Source organism: Nelumbo nucifera, chromosome 1, assembly GCF_055504915.1.
Source record: "Nelumbo nucifera cultivar China Antique chromosome 1, China Antique-T2T, whole genome shotgun sequence".
Taxonomy (NCBI): Eukaryota; Viridiplantae; Streptophyta; class Magnoliopsida; order Proteales; family Nelumbonaceae; genus Nelumbo; species Nelumbo nucifera.
The window spans coordinates 139,599,387-139,615,924 of NC_142649.1; the positions used below are offsets into that span (position 1 = coordinate 139,599,387).

General features: G+C 37.3%; 1 protein-coding gene across 1 annotated transcript; it reads right to left on the reverse strand.

Moving 5' to 3' along the window:
- Positions 1-4,755: 4,755 nt before the first annotated feature.
- On the reverse strand, positions 4,756-7,655 carry LOC104585722 (transcription factor bHLH112-like). The gene is made up of 7 exons (XM_010242692.3): positions 7,219-7,655; positions 6,349-6,976; positions 6,153-6,257; positions 5,978-6,043; positions 5,804-5,869; positions 5,632-5,682; positions 4,756-5,475 (listed from the first exon to the last, which is right to left on the reverse strand). Exons 1-7 carry the CDS (start codon positions 7,542-7,544, stop codon positions 5,326-5,328), a joined length of 1,392 nt encoding a protein of 463 aa, XP_010240994.1. The 5' UTR covers positions 7,545-7,655; the 3' UTR covers positions 4,756-5,325.
- Between the last annotated feature and the right edge of the window lie 8,883 nt (positions 7,656-16,538).

The following is a 16,538-nucleotide window of genomic DNA, read 5'->3' on the forward strand; positions in this document are numbered from 1 at the left end:
AAGATGACACTACAGAAGAATGTAAGGAAGAAGAACCCCCTATTGAGCCTTGCATATCGGTGAATGCAATTACAGGAAACTCACATTTTCAAACTATGAGGGTGATTGGATATCACAAGAAACGACCTCTACAAATCTTGATTAATAGTGGTAATACACATAACTTTGTGGATGAGCAAGTTGTGAAGAAGTTGGGGTGTAAAGTGGAGACCACTAAGCTAATGGCTGTATCAGTAGCTGATGGTAATAAAGTGTATATAGCAACAGTCTGTAAAGGATTTAGTTGGCAGATACAAGGCACCACTTTTGCAGCAGATTGCATGGTCTTACCTTTAGGATTCTGTGATGTGGTACTGGGAATTCAGTGGCTGTCAACCTTAGGACATATAGTTTGGGATTTCCAATAGTTGATAATGGAATTTAAGGTTGATGGGAAGAAGCATGTTGCCAGAAGAGCTACCACTAATAAACTAAGAGCAGCTGATGGCAAAAGAATGTCTAAATCACTGCTGCAAGGAGGACAATTAGCCTTGTTGCAACTCTACAGTATTGAAGAGGATGTTGATGCTACTGCTTCTCTATTCTCTATTACTCTGAATAATGCAACCATACCTGAAGCAGTCTGCAAGCTCTTGGACAAGTACTCTGCTGTATTTGAAGAACCAGTGGGCCTGCCTCCTTACAGAGAAGGCTTTGATCACAAGATCCCAATTGAACCTGGGGCTCTCCCTGTCAATAAGAGGCCATACAGGTACCCATCTTTACAAAAAATATTATTGAGAAGTTGGTAAATGAAATGTTGGAGAAATGTATTATACAACCTAGTGTAAGTCATTATGCTTCTCCTGTTGTTCTAGTGGGAAAGAAAGATGGTTCATGGTGCCTTTGTATAGATTACAGGGAATTAAACAATAGAACTGTGAAGGATAGGTTCCCTATCCCTCTTTTGGATGATCTCTTGGATGAGCTATCTGGTGCTAGTGTATTTACTAAACTGGATTTAAGATCTGGTTACTACCAACTTCGAATGCATAAGGAAGATGTATTCAAGATAGCTTTTAAGACACATGAAGGGCATTATGAATTTTTGGTGATGCCCTTTGGCCTCACAAATGCTCCATCTTCATTTCAAAATTTGATGAATCATGTCTTTAAGCAATATCTTAGAAGATTTGTCTTAGTCTTTTTTGATGATATTCTAGTGTATAGTCCAGATTTGCAGACTCATCTACATCATTTGGAAGTTGTTTTTGAGTTACCGCCACTGCATTCTTTGTATGTCAAGAGAAGCAAATGTTCCTTTGATGCTTCTAGAGTGGAGTACTTGGGGCACTTTATTTCTTCCTAGGGGGTTGCTACTGACCCTACTAAGATTTCAGCAGTTAGGAATTGGCCTCCACCTACTAACTTGAAACAACTGAAGGGATTCTTGGGATTATCAGGATATTATAGGAGGTTTGTGCAGCATTATGGTCATATTGCTAAACCTCTCACTGATCTTCTCAAGAAAGATCAATTCTCATGGAATGAACAGGCCCAAGTGGCTTTTGATCAATTGAAGGAAGCTCTCTTCTCTGTCCCAGTCCTAGGTCTTCCTGATTTTTCCAAGACTTTTGTCATTGAGACCGATGCTTCAGGTGTAGATATTGGTGCAGTTCTTATGCAGGATAATCATCCTATTTCTTATATAAGTCGCACCCTCAGTCCTTTGCATCAAGCAAAATCAGTATATGAAAGAGAGTTGCTAGTTATCTTGTTTGCAGTCCAAAAATGGAGTACATACTTACTGAATAGATATTTTATTATAAGGACAAATCAAAAGAGCATCAAATATTTGTTGGAGCAGAAAATTTCTACTCCAGCACAGCAGGAGATAATGGCAAAACTGATGGGCTATGACTTTGAAATTCAGTACAAAAAGGGGCAGGAAAATAAGGCAGCAGATGCTCTTTCCAGGCTGCAATCTTCAAAGCTTCTGTTATTGGCCTTGAGTGCACTGGATGCAGACTTGTATCAACAGTTGCAGCAGGCTTGGAATACTGACTCAACTTTACAGAAACTGATCCTTGAGCTTCAACAAAATCCAACAGATCACCCTCATTATACTTGGAGTAATGGCCAGTTGCGTAGAAAAAGGAAATTGGTTGTGGGGTCTTCTGCTGTTCTTAAGCAGTCTATTCTTAAATGGATGCATGATTCACCTTGGAGGTCATTCTGGTCGTACAACAACTTTGCAGAGGATTAAGTCAATATTTTATTGGAAGGGAATGTCTAAGGATGTCCACCAATACATCCGATCCTGTAGTACATGCCAAACTTGCAAATATGATTCCTCAGCCTATCCTAGTCTACTGCAGCCCTTACCTATCCCTGATAAAGTTTGGTCTGCAATATCAATGGACCTTATTGAGGGGTTGCCTACTTCTTTTGGGAAGGATGTTATTTTTGTGGTAGTTGATCGCTTAAGCAAAGCTGCCCACTTTATGGCTTTACGACATCCATATACAACCTTGCAGGAAGCTACACTTTATCTTAATGAGGTCTTTAAGCTCCATGGGTTGTCGGATACCATTGTCTCTGATAGGGATCCGGTGTTCCTCTCTGAAGTTTGGACTGAGTTGTTTAAATTGCAAGGTGTTGAATTACTCAATTCGTTGGCGTATCATCCTCAAACGGAAGTTGTCAATCGTTGTCTTGAAACAAATCTTCGTTGTATGTGTCATGATCAGCCTGCTTCATGGAGTAAATGGCTTCCTCTTGCTGAGTGGTGGTATAATACCACCTTCCATACCTCTGCTGGTACGACTCCATATGAGAACTTATACGGGCAGCCCCCTCCTCTTCATCTGCCTTATTTGCCAGGGGAGTCTAAAAGTGTTGAGGTTGATCGCAGTCTCCTCCAGCGAGAGAACATGATGAAATCTCTTAAATTTCATCTGCAGAGAGCTCAAAATAGGATGGCACAGTTGGCAAACCGACACCGGAGTGAAAGGTGCTTCAATATTGGGGATATGGTATTCCTTAAGTTGCAACCATATCACCAAAGCACCGTTGCTGATCGCTCGAATCATAAATTCAGTCCCAAGTATTATAGCCCCTATAAAATCCTTGACAAGATAGGTGTTGTTGCCTACAAGCTCGAATTGCCTACTGGAGCTCGGACTCATAATGTGTTTCATGTATCCCAGCTAAAGAAGGATTATTCGGCTGTTGCTGCTTTTGATTTGTCTCCTTTCAGGGTTCCTTCCAATGCCCCAAAAGTCCCTGAAGCTATTCTTGATCGTCAGATGGTCAAGCGGGGGAAGGTGGCTGCTGCAAAGGTCCTGGTCAAATGGCAGAATTTCCCTCCTGAAGCCGCCACTTGGGAGTTCTATTATGATCTCTGCAAGAAGTATCCTGGTTTTGACCTTTGAGGACAAAGGTTCTTAAGGGGAAGGATTTGATGTAGCATAGAAAGTGGCTGGAAATTCCGCTGGCAGTTATGTTTGTTATATTAGTTGGGATGTTAGACAATTATGTTTGTTATATTAGTTGGCATGAGTTGAGCTGGCGGTTGGACGAGCTGTTATAAAACTCTTGCACTTAGTTGAATAGAGACAGAAATACACATCTACACTCTCTCATTCCCTTCTTTCCTTCTTGGTTTCTTTCTTTCCTTATCTCTATTCGTGCGATTTTCTTGTGCTAACCATACGTGCAGGATAATCCAGCAGTAGAACTGCTTCACAACCTGAGCTGCATCAGATCCGAGTTGATGTTTGAAGGGGATGAGATATGAAATTTGAGGAAATTAATCACTCTTTTTCCTCTTGGATAAGACAAAAATGTAGTCCTTTAAAGTAAGAGTATAACTGCTTGGAGTCATATGCTTTAATGCTGATGCCTAGACTCGTTCTTTTCCTCAGTTTTCCATTCCCTTCGGTCTCACAATAAAAGCTTATCGTACTGGGAAAAGAAAAACTAAAAAAAAAATAAAATAAAATAAAAGAGATGAAGAAATGGCATTAGGAAAAAAAAAAAAAAAACCTTCTTCGAGTACTCTAGTTTCGAGGTACCCAATCCCAATGCCCTAAGACAAGGTTTAAAAACACTTTAACCAATCAATTGAGAAGTCCACACCGGAAAGCAATAAAGTGTGAAGGGATACCAATCAATTAGATTCTTGATCCTTCTTTCATTTCTCTCAAGGATTCTTAAGCTCTCAGTTAGGGAGTACAAACATAAATATATGTATGTGTAAGCCTTGTTTATTGTATATGTAGACCTTGTTTTGCACTGTACATATTTTTATTTGTACTCTTTCAAAGCTGAACCTTAATTAGGTACGTACTAAGCTTCATGGGTAATACCAGCAACAGAAACTAAGCCATGCGATTGGTTTTCCATAAGCAAAGTATCAGTTTTGTTCACCAGATCATTAGATTATCTCAAGGAAGAAATACATATATCGAGCAGTTATACTTCAATTAATTCAATTAGTAATATTCACTGAGATCTAACGATAACAAACCATTTGATCATCTCTCTCTCTCGTTGATTTGGCTTCTTGTTGCTTTCCAATGGATGCCCATCAATGTGACAATTCCATGAAAAGCACAAAAGAATGCCCGATAGTTCTTACACACATATCTCCATTTGGAATAATCAAAACCCTAAAAGGAGAGGCAGTGGGCCGTTCTGACTTCCACTACCATATTCCACACATATAAACAAATGAAAAGTTAGATCCTCAACCAAATAACCTCCACAGATTCCTATTCCATAATATAATTCAATTATTCCTTTTTATTTCTCTCTCTCTTCTTTTCTTTCATAAATTAAATATATATATATATATATAAAAAGGTGGTACCAGTCCTATAAACATGATACAGCAACAGGAACAAAACCCACTTTATCCCATCTGCTAAATTCAGCTACTAAAAGAAATCTCGTATAAATTAATCTAAAATTTTGCCGAATTTAGCACCTGTTCCCATCCCTGGTCCACCTTTTGCTATATACTACTAGGATTATTACACCACTATATTCGGATTATTACACCACTATATTCTCTTACAACGGCTCCTAATCTTTGGCCGGCTAACATCATTTTGCCTGTAGCTAGCCCAACATTACCTGTCCCTGAAGCGTCACTTCCTCTCTTCTTTCTCTTTTTCTTCCTTTTGTTTTTCATCCCTCTGATGTTGCTTTCTTACCCAGGCTATTACAAGCCATGTTGCATCTGGGTTTTCTTCTTTCTCAATTGATCTTATCATTTCCAACTTGGTTTAATTGGGAGAATTAATTCCTCACTGCAACCTAACTTCTTTAGCTTTTCTCTGTCTACCTGTAAGTTCCTCCAAAGGTAGGTGTCCAAAAATCAGCAGCTGTTTCGTTAGTAACTGGGTAGGTGCTTGAAATCGGCACCAGACACAACCCGCGGCTCCTTAGATCTGGTTTATGTGCTTCGCCTTCCTTGGATTTATCGGAGTTCTGCATGACAGATAGACGCTTCTTTTGTTGAGAGAGCACAACAAGACAACAATTGTGAAAACCTAACAAACAGAATCACAAGACAATAATACAAAAAGACTCCTCATTCAAGTAGCTAAATATCCCATGACAGAAAGAGATGAGAGAATTTTGTACCTGCTTGGGTTGAATGGAAGCTCCATTTTTCATATATGGAGTACTTAAAACCTGACATTAAAAACATAGGCCTACATCAGAAATCGATCCCCTAAGATCTTTTTGCTAGTTGCACTTTGTAATTAATCTCAGTTGTGTTGATCATATATAAGAGGGAAATAGCACAACTTACACTGACTTGATCATGCAAGAACTTGATGTACTCAATAGCTTCAAAGAGCACCGATGCCGTATCAGTCTGAAACAAAGGATAACATTCATAGAATTAACCAAAGCAAGCTCTGATAAATTCTAAGAGAAATTATCTCTGACAGTAGTTAAACTTTGTTAAAAGGTCAAAAATCACCTTTCCGAAAGGCGAAACCAATTGTTGAAGTGCCGTGATTCGGTCCCCTAACTTCTCTTTCCGGACCTAAGAACAAAGGAACATATAATTTCTCACCCATGTGTCTTGTAAAATTATAAAAGAAAAGAGGAGCTTAATGCTCCATAAGTCAAAAGATTACTCGAATATATCGTACCTTAAAAGTTGGCAATGGAGTTTCAATTCGAGGCCTTTTAAACGCAGGTTCACTATTACCTTTCTTCACCGCTGAGGCTGAGTCGCGAACGTCTTCTGTACTAGACTGAAAGATAAGTATGAAAACAGTTCAGTTTCCAAACCCTAGCCATGAAAACAGTTAATTGTCCATTATATCATTTGGATCTATCATCTACCTTTGCAGTGAGGTTGCTGCAGTTGGGTTTTTCTTCAAAGGTTGGTGTAAGAAGTTGGGTCTGCGATGAGGGGAAATAGCTGGAACGAACTTCATTCATGGCAGCTGCCGAGGCGTTCCAGAAAGGACCTTTGTTAGAAAAGTGTAACTGGTTAGTGGATTGCTGTTTAGGAGGTGAAGTTTTCAGCAACTGTGAGAATTTGGGCCAAGAAGGTGATATATCATTCGAGTTGATGCGGCAATTTGGTAGTAAATTGATTGATCCGTTCTCAAAAGAAGATTGTTGAGATTGAGGATCGGTTTCGAATAATCCCTGTAACAACGTTGAAGTGCATCCATACGAGGTTGAGCTCATCGGGAAACTCGTCGGTAAACCCTGACAAGTCACTGTACACTCGCTCGAGCTGTTGATGGAATTTAGACGCTGCTGGTCTAAAGCAAAGACCTGATTTATTTGCTTTAGAGCATTTATGGAGGAATCTTCACCACTAACTGAAAAATTCTTTGGACTCCATTCCTTTTGGAGCTGAGAGGATTCCATCGACGTCTCTTGCCGAAAACTGTGTCTCGAACTTAATTCCTCTTGAAGCATGGAATGGAAATTAGCCTCACCTCTTCCACTACTTCGACTGCAGCAAATAAATAATTAAACAAATAAAATTGATTATTTTCTGAACTCAATTATGAATCTTTTTCTTCTGATTTATAGAATTACCAATAGCAATGATGAAATCAGACTCCCTTAAATAAATGAAAGATTACAAAAAAAAAAAAGATGATCTTTCGAATCTCAGACATTTATTGCATAGGATCTTTTCATCTTAAGAGGCTATACGTGTACGGATCATATATAAGAACATCTCCCACTTACAGTAGAGCTTGATTCCAATCCACAGTTGTCGGTGATGAGAGTCCAAAACCCATGATTTGCAACGTGGAATCCATTAAAACTCCACCACCACTGACGGAATCCGCTACTTGCTGCTTCTGGGTATCAGAGAAAACGATCGAACTGTCGCAAACAGAAGCCGACTCCTCAGTCGATCTTGTTTTCATATCCACCATCTCAGTTGGCCATCCAAAGCTCCCGATGTCGTTAAGAGCCGTCGAGCAGGGGGACGAATTCCCGTTGAAGCCATTCCTCGTAGGATTCCACCAGTTTCCACTGCAAACCCCAGTCTGAAACTGATCTGCCATGGCCAGAGAATTAGAAATCTACAACTGTCTTTGCTTTGTTCTCTTCTTTTCCTTCTTTCTCGCACTTTCCCTTCTCCGGCCTCTGGATCATATGAGCTTCGTTAGATGAAAATGATTCGCCCCATCCCCTTATTTATACAAAACCGTTTGGATGTACGGACAATGGAGGAGACCGGAATCCGGTTGACATTTGAGGAGATGACTAGACAAGCGAAGGGGCATTTTCTTTCATTTTTCTTTCGTAATCGAATTTCCCTTTTCCCTTTTATTTTATTTTGGAAATTTTATATTTTTTTATTCCTTCGGAACAAAGCTAGGAATTATAAATATGATAATTAAAATTAGGATGGTCAGTGTTTTTATCCAAAATACCACGTCATCATCGCCTGACGAAGAATTTTCTTTTCCTGGTAATCCGATGGATGTAACAGTTTGTTTATTTATTCCTAATGACTAAAAATTACTAAATAGATTAGAATAAAAAGAGCCAAACAGAGATTACAAAAGAATGTCGTTGTTTATGTTCTTTATCTCTGCTATATCATAAAAGGTGCCTCAGATTGTACTGGGACTTGTAATTACAAGTTTCCACCCCCTCAGAATTACTTCACCTTTTGTTCCATTTACAAGAATCGGTGGTAGGAATGTTGGATCAAACTCGAAAATCCGGATCACCTGCAACCCTCTACCAACATCATATCACACCGTACATCTCATGCATAGTGAGTCTCACTTTTATAATGGGTCCCAGTGTTATAATGAGATGTGTGGTGTTAGATGAAGTTGGTGGAGGATGGGAACGTATTTTGTTAGTAGAAGATCTCAAGGAATGCTTGAAGTACAATTTTTCTTTTTTTTTGTATCGGGTAGAAAGTACAATATACACCACATATATGGAATATTGTGCCCTTGGGTCCCCATCTGACAATATTCCGAATTTTCCCAATGCTTGGTATACTATTCACTCCTAATTCAAAAAGCAAACAGCTTGTATTCCCCAACTAATAAATAAAGAAGACATAAACTCATAAAAAAATTAAAAGAAAAAATGTTGTAGAGACATAAAATGACATATTTCACTTGTTTTATTCCTCAGCCAATCAACACTTTTTTTTTTCTACGGGCATCCAGAAAAAAAAAAAAAAAAAAAACTTTTTTCTCTGAATCCTAAGGAGGTACTTGGATTAGGATTAGGGTGGAATTATAATTAAAAGAAGCCATTACCCAATTCTGATCCCGGCAATCCAGGGTATTGGGGAGAGGTTGTCTGGGCATAAATTAATTTATCTTTAGTACCAAGTGACCACTATAAATTTAATTCCATTTCGCCCAGTAATAATTGAATTATTCCATTTCAGCCTAGTCCTTCAAAGCGTAGTTTGAAAAGAATTATGGAAAATAGGAAGAAAGAAAAAGAAGATAGTAATCATATGGTCCATATCCCCAACCCTCTCCCTCCACACCTTGCCTTAAATGACAATGGTTAACAACTCACTCTGCTACAGAGTTCATGTGTTCAAATTTAGACGGCAACTGATAGTCATAGTGAACCTTCTTTCCAAGGACCACAGGTCCATTGTTGGCTGACAATTATTGCATCTTTTCTGTGTTAGAAACTGTATTTTGGATTTACAATATTAGACCTTCATTTCATAAAAGATATAAATAAATTAAACTTTATTTTCATCTTATGACAAAAATTTGATTGAGTTTATAAGATCTAAGATGAATAGTTTACAATATCCGACAATCAAAAGAAAAACCAATTGGATCATTTCCATGAATTCTAGTTTTCCTGAAAATGAAACCGAAGTTACTAATTCCTATCCTTCCTATAAGCCAAGGAGTTGAACCTTAGGCTGTGCTTGGTTGCAGTGTAAATTTATTTGCATTAATACAAATGTATGGGAGTGCAAAAGTAAAAATTGCAAATTCTTGTTTAATTTTGTTTTGGAGTTTACTTTATTCATGTCTTAATTTTCTTCATTCATACTGAAATCAAACAAAATAACCAAACATTTGAAACAAAAATAGCTCAGACTTTACACTCAAATCATTTGCACTGCCATAGTTTTGCATCGGTGCAAAATTATTTGCAATGGAACCAAACACAGCCTAAACATTTGATTGTCATATGGTTGGGCATCACATAACTTTGGTAAAGGTCATTTGACAAAGATTTGTTGATACTATCATCCACATCAATTTCATGGGGTGGAAAACAATTTAGTTTATTTGCCTATGATAGGCCATATTCCATGAATTATCTACATATTTGGAGCTTAGACTGTTTAATTTATATTTATCTTAAGCAATTGATTGAGTACTCCCTTTGGAATGATTAAGGGGTTTCTGCCAATATCTATAATTTTGTTTCATAAAACAAAATATAACTGCTACTGCTACATCAGCTAAACCATTTTGATTGCGTTCACGTTGCAGTTGTGTTTTTCTAGTGCCCTAATTCAAGCAACATATTGAGGAAGCATGTACAAAAGTTGTATTGTGGCCTTGTAATCATCAATTAAGGGCAATTAAAATTGACTGCATTGAAGCTTCGCACCATTTTAAAACATCAATCAAGACACTTGGGAAAAGACTGCTCACAAGTCACACCACTGTTTATCATTTGCCACATAACCAATCACAAGTGAACAAACCAGTGTTTCATAGGTAATATTCCGTACACTTACCAATGTTGGCATATTCGTAGTGATACACAGCGATGCAAGCAGCCGATCTGGGTTCCAACCAGGATACGTATATTTTGAAGGAACATCTTTACTATATTAAAGAAAACAAAGAACTATTTATCAAAGAGTTCAAAATGATTAAGTCAAATACTATTGCTTCGTATATTTAATATGTTCGTATCTTTGCTATATGATGCCGATACTTGTCATTGGCCTCATATGAAGACCACCATTTTTCAGAATTTTAGTCCATTTGTTTTCTTCTCTCTTATATGAATGTGCCACTCAACTAGTGGAAATAGATAAAATAAGCTGCACTCGTTTTATTCCAAGCAAGAAAATGAATGGTAGCCAAAACTAAACAAAAAACAGAACATTAGACTGGTCGGTAGCCAAGGAGAACAACGGTTGGTCTTAAAAAACTTTCCTTTTCTTAATTGGGTTTAAGAAAATAATTTAGTTTGGATGTTAATTGAAAGTCAAAAAGAAAGATAAGTATTACAATGGATTAGCTCTCAACAAATGCCTGTATAGAATATTATTATTAGTCAAAGGTCTAATTTTTCTGATGGCCATTAGGTGATTTAAACCGCAGTTACAAACCCTTAATTAACAAGCAGAGATAGTTCCGTAATTCCATGAAAGTGAGTATAGTATATTAAAATAATTAAATTAGAAAAATTCATCTCCCTCTCCACGTATAGGTACAACTCCTTCTTCATTTATTAATTTAATAAAGTTCTGCTCCAATTTCCTTTTTTTTTTATTTCTTATTGAGTTTCCCACTTCTTCCACCTTCGGATCAGACATTAATTTTAATTAAAGGATTTAATTTAAAGACAATAAGAAAACAAAAACCGCCAACTCGCAGCAGCGAAGCGGCGCCAGGTGCAAGCCAGACATCTCGACCGCTGACGTCCGGCTTATAACTTTGGGGAGCCGTGGGTCAACGTGGGGTCCAGTCGGCACGCGCGCGTGCACAACACCTAGGCCTCTCTGTCTTGCAAGAGTCAAAACCCGAAAGCGACAGCTTCTTTCTTCTTCCCCAAAATCATACCAGTTGACGTAACACGCACGGACCTGCTCTTGACTCTCTCTTTCTGTGCTCATCTCTACCCACCACCAGGCTTCAGCCCTCCCTACTCCATCTCCTCATCAGCGTCAATGCTTACATGGATCGTCTCTTTGAAAATTTACCCGAACTTTATTAATTGGTTTATTTTTGTCTTGTTCCTCCCCTGGACCCACTTCATCTTTTTGGTGTACTCAACGCACTGACGCGTAGGTTAAGTTGCATCGGAGTTGGGAAGATGTGAAGAAGCCAGATAGCAAAAGCATGGTGACATGCTAACGGTTTGTTAGTCCAGCTTTTGGTTAGAGAGCGGTTGAGCTTTTCGATATTTTTTTTTGTAGGGAGAAACAGACAGAGGGGGAGACGATGACTGGCGGTTACAGTTGGTGGTCTGTGTGTGTGCGGGGGAGAGATATTATAAGCCAATAAGTAGGGGAAGGGGGGGGATTTATTAGGATTTGGGATTGACCTTTTCGGGTAAAGACACCGTCGTCGCTTTAGGTCAAGCAGCAGGATATTAGGTCAGAGTCAGACCCATCCACTCCTTGGATCTTCTACTTGTCTTCTTCTGCTTGCGGGATGTTCCCTTGTACAATTACACTTTTACCCTCATTATGCTTGTATCATTGGCTTATGACCCTCCTCCCCCCACCCCCACCAGTTGTTGTAGTTGGTCAAGCTAATAGAATGTTATTATTGTTACTTTGTTTATCTATCTATCTATTAGATAGATAGATATAGAAAGAGAATGATATATAGAGAGAGAAGGTAGACTTAATACTTAGGTTCAAGTAGTTACATTATTAATTTATTAGTATGAAAAATTAGAGTGCCTTCATCAGAAGCGAAAATGAAAATTAAATTTTATACAGTTGCAATGATCCGATCATGTTGATTCTAGCTCTATGTACAAACAAAATGTATTCAATGGTTGGTACTGATCCTTTTTACATGGGATAGATGAAGGCTGAGAAGGGTTTCACATGCATTTTATCAAGAGATCACCCTCATCGAGTTACCCCCTTGATTACTTTGGGTGGTTTACAAAAGTTCATAATTGTAATAAAACTTGCATGTGCATAGTGATGGAATAGGCCCACAGTCAAAGCCCTAGTACTAGAACTAGTGAAAGCTACACGCTGCTGGTATTATGTTAACCTAGCTAGGTGAATTTAATGCTTTATCTTAAAACTTTTTACATTTATTATTATTATTATTATTATTATTATTATTATTATTATTATTATTATTATTATTATTATTATTATTATTATTATTATTATTATTATCGTACTAACTACAACTACCTCTGTTTGTTTTGTTTAACAAGAACCAGAAATTTCAAAACCTGTTGTTTTGACACATAAAAAAAAAAAAAAAGAAAAAGAAAAGGCAGAGGTCAATTATGCTATGTTGCAACATAAAATGTTAAATAAAAACTAAGTTCAAAACCCGTATTCAACTACTAACAACTAAAACAACTAACCACGAACATACCTTCTTATCTAAACATATTATAATAACAACAAATAAATTCTAATGACTTGAAAAAAAAAAAAAAGGTTATAAAACCTTTCTACCTTTTCTGTGCTTTTTCATAGCACTTGAATTGTCATCAAACAATCTTCCAAAAGAAGGTTGTTCTTAACTTTTAATTTATGATTTTTTTTTCTATTCATTTATTGGAAGGTGATGTAGAAAATTACTTAGATAAAATTCCTGAAAATACATACCCACAGAATCTACACGTGCAGGTATGATACGAAGTAGAGAAGAATAAATCCTACACTACACATAGGCACAAACACATGCAATAACTTTTAACATGTAAATTTGCATATATTGGGTGGATTATTTCCATTTTAATGATCTTCACTTTGGAGGCGCATACCCCATTCCCTCATTGATGTCTTCACCAAAATTTATCCAAATCAATCTCTCTCTCTCTTTCTACTATATTCTACTCTTGTATAAAGGTACAAAACGCGCAAAAATACATAACAGCATACATGACCAGATGTCATGGTGACATAATCATGACGTGTAGAAAAAGACAAATTACAGAAACGCGTACTTGTTGTAAAGGGTTGGACAAAGGGTAGTGATCCACCCCAAAAGTAACGCGGTTCACGTGGCGACCAGGGCAATAAAGACACGTGGGAAGAGGCCTTCTTCTAAACAATAATAGAAGAGAAAGAAGAAAAAGAAGAGATGTGTATATGGACTGAATGAACCAGTGGCGGTGAGTTGACTAAATGAGTCTTGACTGTTGGGAGGGAGAGAGGTCCCATTACCAAGGGAGGGAAATTAGAAAGGAAGATATGAAGTAGACTTGGGTTTTGGTCCACAACTGCATCCTCTCCCCCAAATCCTTAGTCAACCCAAGTCCAGTAAAACACGCACCATATATAGGCGCCGACCTTTCTTTATCCTTCACCCATCAACCATATTTGGTTTAACACTCTAAGTTAAACAATAATAAATTGCCAGTGGTAATGGTAATGTATCAACGAGATTTATAAATCACGGTAGGTATTTTTCACGAGTTGTTGATTAAGGTCATCTCTAAAGAGAGAAAAAGACATGGCCCTAAGTGATGTTACTTAGGATATACACGGGACCATTTTCAGCCACATATACTGATACAACCTGGTTTTAATTTCCTCCTAATTGACTTCATATGGTTATCAACAGTTGTAGTGAGACCATTAGAGAGAGTGATTATTCTCACATCTACATGGTCAAAATAAAGTCCTTGGTTTGAAAGAATATGTAGGAAAAGGTGGGAAAACGTTTTTCCTTTTTTTTTTTTAATTCAAAGTAGAAAAGTAGCTCATGCCTTCAAGAAAAAAAAAAAAAAAAATTAAAGAGTTTTATAGAATTTAGACATAAGACCAAAACAGTAGGTAGGTCCCGATCAAAATGTACATACAATAATGCGAAACGAATTGAAACATGTTATTTAATCATAAGTGGAACTTAATTTAGATTTCATGTCAAATAAACAAAGCCCACTCAAAGGATTAACCTGCTTTAATTTCCCAACGCTAAGGTTTCTTAGGCTCACCACTTAAAAGGGTCCCAAATAAAATACACATATAGTTATCCTGCTGTCCTGAGGTGATTAGCTAGTTTTAGATTACTTCCAAATTCCATTGTTGCGTAAAACAACATGATACGATACATTAATGAATTGTAGCGTCTACATATATCAAATTGCTGAATGGTTTCATTCCGCACTTGTTCATTTCATGGGCAAGATGTATTACAATATATATTGTGATAATGCAATGGAGATGCTATCATACCTGGTCTCTTGCAAGACCAAGCTTACATACATAATTATAAACACCCCTGGGCCTACTCGGGGGTCCCGGCCCCATAGATACTGCTTTTCAAAGTTAGGTCCTTAAGAAGGAAGAAGAGATGGTTGTGGTTGAGATGTTTAGTCAATTCAAAAGTAAAGTTAACAAAATTATTAAAGATTTAGTGATAGAACCCATTTTATGGTTTTTTGTTATATTATTTACAACTAAGATTAATTAACTTCTTATTTGGATAGGGCATGCTGATTAAAATATTAAGTAAGCAAAGAGAAGATTAACAAGTCTAAGTCTAGACTTTCGCTTCGCTTTTTAATTTCTACCAACCCATTCCAGCTACTAGAGTTAACTTTAGCAATATGAGTTCAATTTGAATAACTCACTGTTGCTTTCACCAAAAACCTTTCAACTTTCATTTTTCATCCTCCTTTGCTCCAAATTAAATTAAATAAACTCTTTGGATGAATTGGGGTTTGTTTCCAATTCGGCTGTCTCTCTTTTGGATTGACTTATTGGAACTCTATGGCTAGCTTGGAATTCCGTCTGGTGATGTTTGTGTACGTTTTCCATTCCACCATAAATAAGGCTCTTCCGATTTTCTTTAGTAGGACAAATCAATAATCATTGGATTTGTGGACTTATACGTCATCAGAATTAAATCTGCCCCTGACATATGTATAACCCACGCTGATGAAGCATTCCTACTTGGTCATAATTGGGTCCCACATTTTCTACTCCTTAATTTGAAATCCAACAATATAATCTCTGAGGGCACATGAATTGAAATGAAAGATGTTACTATTCCATGTCATCTTATGCTCTCCACAGAGTCCTGACATTAAGACAAATAGATTTCTACTATGTTTGGTTCTTCTTTTAAAGAAAGGAAGAGGACAAAACAAATAAGTTAGGCCAATGGGTTTCTCTTTTATTATAATTATTATATTTCTCTCTAAAAGAAGAAAATGGGGAATACACCCAGCAACCAAATCGTGCATTCGTGTACCATTGATGTCAATTTCAAGATGTAATGAGGTTATGCCACGTGGTTTAGTTCTTGATCACTAGTTGGCAGTTGAAGTGTAGCTAGGAAGTCAAAACCATTTCATATTAGATGGGTCACTTCTATTTCCTTAGCATTGAATGAAAGGATTTTGAAAGGCATTGACTACTTGAATTATGCAAGAGTGTTTGTTGTTGGTTTCATGATGGTAAGATGGAGACGAGAGATGCGTTGGACCTACTCTCTCTCTCTCCCTCTCCTCCTTATTTCTTTATTATCATCATTAGCGTTGAAACAAAGGATGCTGCCTGCCCTTGTTCACATTTACACGTGTCCACACGTTTATTCTTTCATCTTTAATTTTATTTTACTTTTTTTTTTGTCGCTCTCCTTAATTTGGATCACTACCTTCTTCCCCAGAAACCATTCAAGAGGCCGCTTTATCACATTAGGATTAGTAGGGGATTCTGAGACTAACATCTGTACAAATTTGGTCTTCATCCTGACAACACGACCCCGCCAAACCGGGTGGGGATGTCCCGTTTTTTTGTGGTTGAGTGCTTTTTTTTTCTTTATTTTAAGTTTAAACGTTTTTGGTGAAATTACTTGCTCCGTATTTTTGTAACACTAAAAAGCAAACAAATGCAGGATAAGGGCATTAATTCTGAGTAGTAAAGTGTAGACCACCAGCCATATGAGCTAATTAGTTATATGAAAGGTTGCTTAGTTACTTAGTTGGAGCATATATACACATACAAGAAATTGTAGTTAATTAAATTAGATACATGCATTATTACATGAAGAAAGGCAATCCGATCTCCAACCCAAGCTCTCGTCTCGTTTAGCCAAGTTTCAGTAATATTCTGGGATTCAAGAACTAAGGGTCTATTTGGTTTGTAAGAA